The sequence below is a fragment of the Mastomys coucha genome, unplaced genomic scaffold (assembly GCF_008632895.1).
Source record: "Mastomys coucha isolate ucsf_1 unplaced genomic scaffold, UCSF_Mcou_1 pScaffold4, whole genome shotgun sequence".
In the NCBI taxonomy this organism is placed as follows: Eukaryota; Metazoa; Chordata; class Mammalia; order Rodentia; family Muridae; genus Mastomys; species Mastomys coucha.
The window spans coordinates 57,495,048-57,508,928 of record NW_022196910.1 but is presented as its reverse complement, the minus strand read 5'-3'; the positions used below and the strand labels follow the sequence as shown (position 1 = coordinate 57,508,928).

At 36.1% G+C, this 13,881-nt stretch overlaps 1 protein-coding gene across 1 annotated transcript; it reads left to right on the top strand.

Annotated features, from left to right (window-relative positions):
- The first annotated feature begins 6,544 nt into the window (after nucleotides 1–6,544).
- LOC116076310 (olfactory receptor 9K2-like) lies at nucleotides 6,545–7,587 on the top strand. Its single transcript, XM_031350031.1, has one exon. It carries the CDS (start codon nucleotides 6,557–6,559, stop codon nucleotides 7,523–7,525), a length of 969 nt encoding a protein of 322 aa, XP_031205891.1. The 5' UTR covers nucleotides 6,545–6,556; the 3' UTR covers nucleotides 7,526–7,587.
- The last annotated feature ends 6,294 nt before the right edge of the window (nucleotides 7,588–13,881 follow it).

The window sequence follows — 13,881 nt, the reverse complement described above, 5'->3', positions numbered from 1 at the left end:
TCCAGATCCATCCATTTACCTAAGAATTTTCTGGTGGAATTTTTGGGGTCACTTAAGTACACTATTATATGATCTGTAAATAGTGATATTTTGACTTCTTCCTTTCCAATTTGTATCCCTTTGACCTCCTTTTGTTGTCTAATTACTCTGGCTAGGACTTTGAGTACTGTATTGAATAGGTGGAGAGAGAGTGGGCAGCCTTGTCTAGTCCCTGATTTTAGTGGGACTGCTTCAAGTTTCTCTCCATTTAGTTTGATGTTGGCTACTGGTTTGCTGTATACTGCTTTTACTATGTTTAGGTATGGGCCTTATATTCTTGATCTTTCCAAAACTTTTATCATGAAGGGAAATTGGATTTTGTCAAATGCTTTCTTAGCATCTAATGAAATGATCATATGTTTTTTTTCTTTGAGTTTGTTTAAATAGTGGATTATGTTGATGGATTTCCGTATATTGAACCATCCATACATCCCCGGGACGAAGCCTACTTGATCATGATGGATAATCATTTTGATGTGTTCTTGGATTTGGTTTGCAAGAATTTTATTGAATATTTTTGCCTTGATATTCATAAGGGAAATTAGTTTGAAGTTCTCTTTCTTTGTTGGGTCTTTGTGTGGTTTAGATATCAGAGTAATTGTGGCTTCATAGAATAAGTTCGGTAGAGTTCCTTCTGTTTCTATTTTGTGGAATAGTTTGAGGAGTATTGGTATTAGGTCTTCTTTGAAGGTCTGAGAGAACTCTGCACTAAACCTATCTGGTCATGGGCTTTTTCTTTTTTTTCTTTTCCTTTGGTTGCGAGACTATTAAAGACTCTTTCTATTTCTTTAGGGGATTTTGGACTGTTTAGATCATTTATCTGATCCTGATTTAACTTTGATACCTGGTATCTGTCTAGAAAATTGTCCATTTCATCCAGAATATCCATGGTCCAAGTCTTTCCATACTTGTGGCTGTTTATTCAAAGAATTGAAATAAAGGTGTACACAATTTACAAACTAGTGAGAAAATAGTTTTCAAAGGCATAATCACAGTACAGACCAGAAATGAATACACAGTCAAGCATTAAAATGGTCACATGAGAGTACTTAGGGTCCTAATTTTTGTTTGGGACTTCCTCTTATGATATTCAAGAGAAGCAGGAGTTTGATTGCTAAGGGGTATAACAAGGACAGCTTTCTGGTTTGATTGATAATTTGGATTTTTATAACTGTTTGCTTACTGTGCATGTCTCTTCCATAATACACCTTATTTTAATTATAAGCATGTCCAATTGTGGGCAGAAATAAGATGATAAATAAGGAATTCTTTCTATTAGTCCACTGAGACTATATGGTTTACCAAGTTATGTATGTACTCAAAATTGTCCATGTTAGATCCATTGAGCTCCCCTCATAACTGGAATCCAATTGAAAAGGCTGAATAGCCAGGCATGATAACACATGCTTTGAGGTCCAGAATTTGGGAGATAGAAGCATGCATACATCTATGAGTTCAAGGCTGGCCTGGTCTATCTACATAGCCTAGAAAGAACTTGTCAAAAAAAAAGTTCAAATAGAAATTGTATTTGATGTTATTTAGGGGAAAAGAAACTAATGCCACTGTTTGCTTAGCATTCAGCTTAATGCAACTGAGGGATCTTAGATTGTTAGCAGGTTGTTAGGTGAATTGTTCAAAGAAAAGCATGTATGCACAGTACCTGCCGACAAGAGTCCTAGGTGACTAAAAATTTTCTAGGTGTTTTAAGATAGGAATGTGTATATTGCTTGAGCCAGGTGAAGTCCCATGTCACTAAGCTATTTCCTGAGCTTGCCTTTTTCACTATGTCCCTATTTCATCTTTTTTAATGACATAAAACTATTCTAACAATGACATCCCTACCCCAAATATCAAAACATGGCTAGTCATGCAATGTACCATGCCAAATTGGGAAGAAAGTTAACTCAGAAATTTGCTAGTTAAGTCTTAATGTAAACTCTTTTCTGTATGAAGGTAATATGAGTTTAATAAATCCCAATGGGGAGAACCTGGGCTTGTTGGAGCAAATTAATAATGAATGAAGTTTTGGAGTTATAGTTGAAAATATTAAAAACTTTCAAAAGTATAGGGGCATCTGTTTTTGGAAGACACATTTCTTGCATGTGTATTGTGTCTACTCAGTCCCTCAAATTATTTATATATCATAAGACATCTCTTCGCACTTTTCTCCAGGTGGTGGTCAAACTGCTAAATCTCAGCATAAGGTTTTAGCATTTTTTTTCACATCAATGGTTCAAAAATAGTGAGTGCCAGAAAAGTAGCTAATATTACTAGAAAGTCCATTTTATCTTTTCTATTCATTACAATTTATAGTCACTTTCCACACTGGTGTATATTAATATTGAATTGATTGTAAAAGTACAGAGTAGGACTGTAGTTTTTAAGTTAACACTATTTTCTTACATAGATTATTTTATTTATGATTTTTTGTGGCTGACATATTCAAGCTGAATTTAATAATTCCTACTGCTCAGAAAAGTATTTTCAGATATTAGACGTCTTTAAAGCAAGTCAGAAATCATCCAGATATTGCAAAAGAGATCTTAACAGAAAGAAAGGATGTCTCTAGGTTTGATGTTATAAAAGTGTCATTACAGCACTAAGGAAGTTGAACCAGGAGGAGTGACATAAATTTGAAGCCAGCCTAGGTTACATAGTGAACTCCAAACTAGTCTTGGCAAAACTAAGATCTTGGCAAAACACAAAGATGAATAATAGTAATTAAGAATGTTAAATCCGGCTGGGCAGTGGTGGCGCACGCCTTTAATCCCAGCACTTGGGAGGCAGAGGCAGGTGGATTTCTGAGTTTGAGGCCAGCCTGGTCTACAGAGTGAGTTACAGCACAGCCAGGACTACACAGAGAAACCCTGTCTCAAAAAAAAAAAAATGTTAAATCCAGTCACCAAGGAGTAAAACCTAACAAAGCCTTGTTAAAGCTAGAAGGATTGTCAGTGGCTACAGTAGAAGCAGTTGCAGAGACCAGGGTACTATATGGACTCTGTGGCATCTAGGCAGGCCAAGGTACAGAGAACTAGACTTCAGCTTAACATGAAGAAACTTTTTAAAACATGGAGATTGTTCCAAGATGAGTTTGTGATTATCTCAAGAGTATTCAAGAAGCCGAGAAATCACACTTGGTGACTTCTTCATATAGCCTCATGGGATGGCCCCAAACTTTGCCCTTGTTATGAAATTTTAATTGACTTCTTTTCTAGTCTACTCTCAGAGGGACTTTGTCTTTCAAAGTCCTAAAAACTTCGATGGTGCAATTTTCTGGAATCATTTCATGGGACTAGAGTAAATTAGGACTACCATAGTTTCTGGCTGTTGCTATTTTCACAGCCATCCAAGATTAGGGATTTTGCTACTTGCCTCTTATATCCATTTTGCTCCAGTCTTTAGTCTGAGATCTGTTGGCAAGGTGGCTGGAGCTCTGTATGCAACTAAATTTATAGATTAAGTCAGTGACACTTCAGTTTTGGCAGAGAAATAGAATTCTTTGAGAAGACTGAAATGATTCAGAGACCATCATCTTAGTGTTTGGAAAGACAATCTCAACAAGTTTCCTAACAAGGTAAAACTAAAGAGAGAACAACAATATTATTATTCCTTTAATAATAGGAAATGGAATGTTATGAAGTTAGGCAAAGTCACCAAGATATGTACAGTGCATCTATGAAGGGAAATAAATATTATCTGAAATGCCTAACTTTGATCTTGTTATTTTACAAATTTATCTTCCATTTAGAATAAATAAAAATTGGAATTCTTCAACTTCTTATAAGAGAGGTTACAAGAGAGTATAAATACAAGAGACTACACAAGTATAAGGTAAGAACGTTTATCAAATACTTCTACATTTTCATCATGTAAAAAGAAAACCCAGGACAATGTCAAGATACTTAAAATACAATTTTTCTGTAGATCAAAATTTGTTGATATAATTTGGTGATTATTCAGGTTAGAATAAGCCTTGAGAATCATATTCCATTACCTAAAGAAAGAGAATGGCTAAATCTGACTAAAAATACAATAGTTGATATTAAAAGTATAGTTTGAGTTACATGAATTCTAATATCTCATTTGCTTTAATTTCACTTCTTAATAAATTTCACAACATTAAAGCTTCTCCATTTCCTGTATTTCAGTTATTTCATATATAATATTGGTCATTTATAATTATTATTGCAGATAAGCCTTTCAAAGCCCATTTTGTGTGCAAGATATGAACAATATTAATTTAGTGACTGTTTGTTTTAGGTTAGAATGGTCAGCTTTTATTTCTAGAGAGATTGAACATTTTTCTGAATCCAAAGTTATCTGCAGTGTGACTTAAATACATGCTGGAGGATTTACAGTCAGGTTTACTCAACTAAGCCTGCTGTGCTCATACAACCATTTAACTATAACTTTCAGTACTGCCACTCTAAACTATTTTAAAATGTGTTTTTTAAAGAATCAGCACTGAGTCACTGAGTGAGTTAATTTATTATGGGTCATTTAGCAGTAAACTAAAGATCACTGTCACATCATGATAAGCCCTTCATAAAATACATTCATGTCATAAATAGTCTTGAATTAAATTTTTCAAATTCACTGCCAAACAATTCTTGCCATAGAGTATATGCTTGAAAATACTGACTAAACATGTTAGTTTGTGGTCTGTTAGATACAGATTGTCTTTGAAAAATTATGTTGTTTTCATTAGCATAGCAATAAAGTAGCTCTTGAAACTGAGATTTCTTCCTTTCTTCTCTTTTAATTTTAAAATTTGATTAAACATCAAAGCAAATTAAACTTGTGACATTTTTACAAAATTCTTGTTAGCATAGCAATGATATAAAACTAGCAGCTTAAGGTATCTAATAAAATTTTAATGTACTATACATTTTGAAATAATCATCACAATCAAGTTTACAAACTTATGATTTGCTGTGGAAGGCAGATAAATATGTTTGAAATGATTTAATGTGTCTTAAAAGTCTTTCTTGTCTCTTGTAAAAATATTCATTTCCCATTCCAAATGAACAAATGGTGAATACTTGAAAGTGCTCTGCACAGATCTGTACCTAAGAGGATACTTTCTATTCTTCTCCAACAACAATAAACACATAGATCTATCTGAGTCAGTAAATTTAATTCGTGTCTACTAGCACTGAGATCAAACTATTATAAACCCTTCAGAATGAACTTCAGGTATATGGTAGACAGGGGAAAAGACGGAGATCAAGAATAGCAAATACTGTTGTGTCATTATTTCTATGGATTTAAATTTGTATGCATTAATTTTATGGACTTTTAAGAGTTATTTATTGAAATAGCACTGAATAAATGATAAAACTATACTTTTTATAACTATTGAGTTAGAAAGTCAAAGGAAACTACATATTGCTAGTTTTCATTGTGGGTATACCCCTCATTCCCACCCTATCAAAGAAGCTTCTTGGATCATTTGTAAGATTTTATTATTCATACCTTCATGGGAAGAACAAGTAAGATTTGGTTTAAATATTGCAAAAGAAAAATGATAGTTATTTTTAGCTATTAGACAACTTAATTCCTAATGAATGTATTTTTTATAATTTAAGAAAATCATAAATGGTTCAAAATAATTAAAGTTGTTTTTGTTGCTTACCTACTAGCCTACAAGAACATTGAATGGTTTAGATGGTTTAGAAAATTAATGTATATTTATTCTTAAAACTACTGAGTTCATATCATTAGATCAAGAGCTCATTAACATTTTCTGTCTAATATAAAATATTTTTCTATGGAGTTAATTTTTTTATTGGCTCCTTGCTTGGAAGCTTCTAAATTTTTTCTCACATTCAAAAATGTTTCAGATGAGTTTTTTGACAAATTTACACAAGAATAGGAAGAATCAGACTTCACAGGATAAAAATACATGTCATACTGACATTTGTAATTGCATTTAAATTAAATCCTTGTGTTTCTTGCACTGAAAATTGACCACTTTATAAAAGACCTGTGAAGAAACTAACTTTTGATAAATACCTGTAGTTGCAATGGTCCATTTGACAGAAAGACCATACTACTTTGCCTATAGTAAGACTATACACTTACCTTTCTGTTTATTTTTATTTTAAACAAGAAGTTGAAACATGTTATTAAGGGGAAAAACATAAATGATAAATTTAAATTTTAGAAAGGTATATTTTTAGTATTATGAATTTATCAGTCTTTACAATGTTGATTTTATCTTAGTCATAAGTTATAATTCAGAGCCTCTCATATGACAGTCCAGGTATAAGAAGTATCAGACAACACTATAGTTAACACGATTCTAGAGTAACACATTACATTTTGGTCCAGCTGTGCTCTCTTAAGGGAGCAGCAAGGTATCTCTCATCTTAATTAGCAGCTGTATAATCTTACTAGGGTAGTGGATATAAAAATTCACGACAACTATAGATCTTTTAAAATGCAAAGTATTACTGGTTATAGCTGATAATTTATGGGGAGTTTATATGTTGATTTTCTGAAGCAGAAATTCGCCATGGGTGACAAGGAAAGAGACAACCACTCAGAAGTGACTGACTTCATTCACCACTCAGAAGTGACTGACTTCATTCTTGTAGGCATCAGGGTCCGTCCAGAGCTCCACAGTGTCCTCTTTCTTCTATTTCTTATTATTTATGGGATGGTTCTTCTGGGAAACCTTAGCATGATTGGCATCATAGTGACTGATCCTAGGCTGAACACACCAATGTATTTCTTCCTAGGAAATCTCTCCATCATTGACCTCTCCTACTCCACGGTTATTGTACCTAAAGCCATGGTAAACATCTTATCTCAGAAAAAGACCATATCCTTTGTGGGCTGCGTGGCTCAACTTTTCCTTTATGCACTTTTCATGGTAACAGAAGCCTTTATACTAGCAGCCATGGCCTATGACCGCTTCATTGCCATCTGCAATCCTCTCCTTTACAGTGTTCGCATGTCAAGAAGTGTCTGTGTCCAGATGGTGGCTGGTTCCTATCTCTGCGGCTGGGTCAGTTCCATCCTCCAAATCAGTGTAACTTTTTCCATGTCTTTTTGTGCCTCTAGGGTCATTGATCACTTCTATTGTGATTCAAATCCAATCGAAAAGATCTCCTGTTCTAATACTTTTATCAATAAGATGGTGTCACTCAGTTTGGCTGTGCTCATTATTTTGCCAACAATAATTGTTATTGTAGTATCTTACATGTATATTGTATCCACAGTTTTAAAGATCCATTCTAGTGAAGGGAGGAGAAAAGCTTTTTCTACCTGCAGCTCCCACCTGGGGGTTGTAAGTTTGCTTTATGGGACTGTTTCCTTTGTGTATCTCACGCCTCCCAATAATCCTGAACTTCGTAAAATAGCTTCAGTATGTTATATTTTGTTCACACCTATGTTGAATCCCCTAATCTACTCTTTAAGAAATAAGGATGTAAAAGATGCCATGAAAAAAGTCTTGTGCAAGAAAAACATTTTACTCTAAGAAGGTATGCACTCTTTACTGATTCTTGTATTAGTTGACTGTTGTCTGTCTGATCCTTGCCATTTACACATTTAAAGATGAAGTGTGCTTTAAAAAGGAGATGGCAGATCCTCAACTTTTCCAGTGCATAGCATTAATAATTCCCTGTAAATGACATTCTAAATAAGTTACTTTTTTCTTTAAGGTGATTAAATATGAGAGCTCTGGACATTGGTGAAGATTTACTGCATTTTGTATAAATAGTGTGTTTCTTACTCTGACAATAACATTATGTAAGCTGTGTGAATGGAGAAGTAAATTATTTTGTAGCTACAAGTAAAGTTTAGATGGATAAGGTACTTTACACCATGATTAACTCAGAAACTATGCCTTTACGCTGGCTTATATGCAAATGACACTTCATACAATGCCAGTGTTGTGTTTTATGTTTGATAACATTTGACAGTGTCAAGGCATGTGTATACAATGAAAAGAAAATGGAAATAAAACATTATGAGGATGATCTATGCTGAATTAAAGGATTTAGACAATAACTTTGAGCCAGGTGGTAGTGGAACATGCTGGTAATCCCAGCATTTGCGAGGCAGAGGCAGGGTCTGAGTTCAAGGCCAGCTTAGTTTAAAGAGTGAGTTCCAGGATCACCATGGTTATACAGAGAAACCCTGTCTTGAAAACCAAACAAATACACACTAAAAATCCCATATAAATCAGGAAAATTTAAACATTATTCCTTGTGTAGCATAAATCCTCTTTGCTTTCCTCTAATACAACAAAAATAAGTTTTATAGCACTTTTCAAGTCAAACTGCCTTTAAAATGGCACAATAAGAAAACATACTTTTGTTTTTAAAATAAATCAAGTTTAGAAAACATAGTTAAACTAATGTAAGATTTTAAATTTATACATATGAAAAGTTAGATCCCCTATGTCTATATGTATATATGGATGTGTTTATGTGTGTATATTAGTTTGATTCTGGTATGTGAGAAAAAGTGAATAAGCAGCATGCATCAGTTGAGACAAGGGTTACTCCAAGTTTTGGTAGATGCCAAAGGAAATCAGGTGTGCAAGAAAAACCACTCTGAAGTCACTGTCTTACAAGTAATTCACATAATGCTCAGATAAACAGTGCCTAAGTCTAGGAGCTATCATTAGACACAAGAACTAAGTCCACGAAATAGAGTACACTTGCCAGTTTCAGCCTTAGACTCAACATCATGTAACCCAAAATACAGACCCTTGATTCAGTCTTTCTTCTGCTTTTGTTTAGGTAGCAGAGTTTCCTCTGATGAATACACAAAGACAGGCAACTTATCAGGTTATTGTTTGCCATGGCAAATAATTTATTTAGAAATTATTCTTACCTAATTAAATAAAAGAGAAAGCTATATGACTAAATAATTTAAGGTTCTACTTATTTCTCCTTTCAATTTTGTTAATCTATTTGTCTCATATTTTGATTTTAGAGAAATAAAATTTGAGAGCAAATAGAAATCCAAATCACTTGGGAAACCAGTTTCTTGGAATAGCTTCTGATTAGTCTAAAAGGTTAATTTTTAAATTTAGGTTTTAGATATTTCCATCATATCCCCTTTAGCTTAGAGTTTTGTTCTCAGCATCTACCAAGTGTGGCTTATGGAGGATTGTTTGGAAAACTCAACCAAATGCTTGGTAAAGTTATACCTAGACATACTTGCTTTCATTTTTCAACATAATGGAATACATTTCCTATTTTATAGCCACAGAAGATTATAGTATTTCAATGCTTAATAATGTTACAAGCTGCTTTTTGTAATTTACTGTAAATGTCCAAGGCAATTTGGAGATATCAAAAACCAAAAGCAAAATATCTCTAAAAGTGACATTTTAGATTAATTAGATAAATTAATTATAGTTAGCTATAATTGCCTTCTAATTTCTGTCACATAAATCTTTCTCTGAGTTCATAAGCTTTGTACAATAAGTGAGTGGTTAGCATTACTTTCTTGTTACATGTGCCATCTTGATTTTATTGCAACATCCTACACTCATACTGATATGTTACTGGATTTTATTAACAAAGTGTTTTGTGTTTCAAAGATACACAGATTAAATGCTACAATATCCAAAAGACTTTAAAGAGTATATTCTTCATTATACATATTCTTTGCACTATACATCATTGTTTAGAAGTAACCTTAAAATTGTACACAAAATACTCAAGAGGATATGATGCTATGACCTTGAAAGCCCTTAAGAAGTTGATGATGACATTAAAGTGTTCAAAACCCTTATTTGCACAGTATTGTTTACCCTTACTAGGTAAAAGTTTTAGGCATTCAAGTCTACTTATTATAACACCATTTGATACAAATTTTTCATATTTCTGATGACTGCCTACCTAATGACTATATTATTATTATTTCATGTGTTTCCCATTACAAAGATTTCAAAGTTCTATTTCAGACCTTTTGGTTCTAAATGCTAATCATACATCAATCCAAATTTCACATTGTAGATTGAAACTATTAAAATAAAAAGTATACAGTGGTAAGCAGCCTGTGCTACATTTTTGTTATCTTGGAATGGTTTAAACACATATCATTATAAAGTGATATGGTATGGTAAAAATAGCATGCTATTGAATTATGATGTTAGACTGTTGTTATTATGAATTGTGTATGAGATACCACTTTCCCAGTCCCATGATGCTAGCACAGGTCATCAAATCAATAATATGCTATGATTTCAGTGGAGAAAAAATAGTGTTGGTGGTGTGAGGTGGAAGAATTGAAGAATATAAGGAGCAGGTCTTTAGCAAGACCACTCCATCTTGTAATAGGTAGAACAAAATATTCGTGCAGTGAGACTTGCTGTGAAAAACAAGTTGTTTGCCCAGAGTGCTTTCTAAGAATGCAGAAGTGTATTAGTGAAGTAAATATTTGTGCAGAAAAACATCCCAATAGAAGTAAAAATTTGGACTTAAAAACAACTCGAAATGATAACCATACTCAAATGGTTATCAGCCCAACATGTCAATCATGACGCCAAGTCAGGCTCAAAAGAGGAAGTCTCAGACGCCAAAGCCCCCTCTGCTCTCGGTAGCCATGGCCGCTTGACGTGATCCTACTGACCACTCGAGACTTCATGGTCAAGCACCGGAAACCACCAGAGGCTACTGACCACTTGAGACTTCTCAGCCAAGCACTACTTCGTGGTCAAGCAAACCAAAACTAGCCCAGCTAGAGAGCCACCCTTCGACCTGACTCACTCCTGTTATCGCAGCCCTCCAGACCGCCTGCACCCAGAGGCTACTGATCAGGTCATATACCCCAATATGCAGTAGAGTGAAATGTTTAGCTATTATATTGTTATAGCCTTCATTATCTTTGCTCTAATAGCATATTGTATGCTGTGTGTAGTTGTGCTGGAGATTGACATAAAGCATTTAAAACCTAATTGGTGTGTTGAGTCCTCTCTTACCGCTCCTGAGGTAGTTCTCGAGGCGGGATCCAGTACACGAGTGCCTGAGTCGGGTTGTGCTGTCGTCACACCCTCGTCACACCCTCCTGTGAGGAATATCAGGCCCTTGCTCTAGACAAAGAAGAAGGAAATGGGAAAAGTTTTAAAATGGTTATTTTCAAGCACCAAAAACAATCTAATTAAGGGAATCCATTGTGAAACTAGAAGGGACAACTGATGTCCACATTTTTTCCATTGTAGGACTTGGTTTGTAGATTTTTAAAAGAACACTTTTTTCTTTAGTCAATATTTTAAAAACATCCCTGTGTTCTGTCTTTGCAGGATAATAGTTGCTGTTAGTTTCCTTAAGGCTTTGTGGTTTCATTTTCTTTGCTAGGAACTGAATGACTTTAGCATAAAGTAGACTTGGAGTAAATCTTCTTTGCTCTAGGCGACACACACACACAGGGTGAGGTGCAGTCCTAGTCTGCATCCCAGAAAACTAGAAAATGGAAATCAAGGAAGCAGTCTCCAAACAGATCTAAACTATCACATACCACAATGCTGGAAGTACTTAATTCAAGACATTTGTCAGTAGATGTTTACTATTGGCTCAGTTTGAGATGTTAGTGATGTTAGTTTGCATGGGGGAAGGACTCCAGGTGTTTTTCCTATGTGACTGATTGTCTTGTTGCTCTCAGTGGGGTGTTGAGATTACTGTTCCAGAGCAGGTAGAGGTAGAAAGAGAACGGCTTCATTCCTGCAATTCTCAATTCTGATATTCATGGGGCCTGAGCTCACTCACCCTTACCAGTTCTTCTGTCTAATGGCATGGTTGATCCACTTGTCCCACAAATTCTCCTCTTTGCTTTTATAAAGGAGAGGTGTCAGTGGAGTAACTGTCTTCTATGTTGGGAATGGTCTGGTATCAGACCAAAACCAGCTAGTAATCTGCTGTTTTAGAAGTTGGATAAGGCAGGGTGCCAGGAGAAGCAGGGCTCCAATGGCTAGTATAGGACCAAGGAAGGGAAGAAGTCAAGCTACCAAGAGATTTGAGTACCATAGAGTAGGGGTGTTGGAAGCATAGTGTGCCCAGAGAGTTCCCCGGAGATCTTTGAGCATTTGTATGTCTTGTTCTACCAGCCCAGATTCATTGACATAGAAGCAACATTCCTCACCCAGCAAAATGCAAGTCCCTCCCTGTTAAACAGTCAGTAAGTCTAGGGCCTTCCAGTTTTGGAGAACAACTCTTGCTAAGGAGGTTATCTGGCATTGAAGGGACTCAAGGCTGTCTGCAGTAGAAACCATTGCCTGGTCAAGTTTGTCCTGGAAGTCACTGGCCAGATGGTATGTTTGGACAAGGTTACTCCAGCAATTCCTGTCACACCCAGTAAGACATTGAGACCCAGTCCAAAGAGCAGAGGAATGAAGATATCTCTTTTTCTTTTTGTCTCCGCCCAGCTTAAGTAGAATTCTTCTGCTTCATAGAGATAAACCCAAGAAACAATCATTGGGGGTTGGGGGGGATGGTGGTGGAGGAACCTTAAAAATGAAAGTTAATGCAGGAACTTATAGTGCCTTCCCACCAGAAAAGAGCAGGGGGGTACACATAGGATGGGGGCTTGAGGAGGGTCCTACAAGGCAAAGGAAACCGGGTAGATCAAAGAGAGGAATGTCTTGTAATTTTTGTGTGGTTAAGAATCCATGGGATTTGTGAAGGGAAATGTTAAGGGAAATAGCTGCCAATAGTCAAGCTACCAAGAGAGGGCGAGGGAAGCACAGAAAAAGAATTGGGAACAGTTGGGGTGATTAAGGGAAGGAGATCAGCTGCATATTGGATGTATTGTCTCCAGGAAAGGTGAATGGGAGTCATAGGGTCTGCTGTACCCTAATGGCTTTGCCAAATTCCCTGTAATCAACCAACATGTCTCTTGACAACATGCCCCTCTTCCAAATCAATCTTTATCCATGCTAATATTCTTCAACAGGAAAATCAATCTCAGAAGAAGCTCCAAGCTGGGGCCAGGGCAGCTGACAAAGGGTGAGGTAATGTTACTTTGCAGTATCACTAGAGACACTGTAAGTGACAATTGTGAGTTAGTTCCAGGGGATACACATAACCAACAACCCTTAAAGCATCCAGGTCTGGTGACATTAAGGAGTTGGGATGTCGAGGCCAAGGTCTGAAGTAAAAGACGAAATGACAAATTAGTGCCATTTATAAGGGGTGATGTCAAATACATATGCTAGGATCATGGATCAATCAATTCTTCTATCAACACCACAAGACACTCTTTTTCTACATACACGACCCATGGAATCCCAGGTGGGAGACAGGAGTTGTTGGTAAGCTCTATCGTAAAAATCAGCCCAGGGCCCCAGTAAGTACCATCCATATTCAGAGAAAATATGTCTCAATTGTGCAACTCTTGGATATCAGAAAAGCAGGGGAGATAATCAAACACTCCTCTGAGGTCCTTGTCTCTTTGTCAGCTGCCCTGGCTCCAGTGTCACCATGACTCCATACCTTTCCTCTGTCCCTTTCTTTGGTGTGGCAACCTGTTTTAAGGCCTCTGGGACTCGTTCAGTGGGAATGTTGAGCTCCTTAGACTGCAATAGAACCATAACCCTTGATGTATCATCTCTGCCACAATGCCCTACAGTCTAAAACACATCAATTCTTTGTGGCACTCAGGCATATCATTGCCTACCTCCTAGCTGGTCAGGAGTTTGCACATTAGTACTTCTTTTCCCTGAACTGGGAATAATCCAGGAAAACGAGCCCCTGCCAATCCCAGTTATAGATATGATAGCTGCCCAGCATAAGAAAGCAATTCAACTTGTGCCACTCTTGGTTGCTATGGGAATAGCCATAGGTGTTGGTACTGGAGTTGCAGGGATAACAACTTCCATGA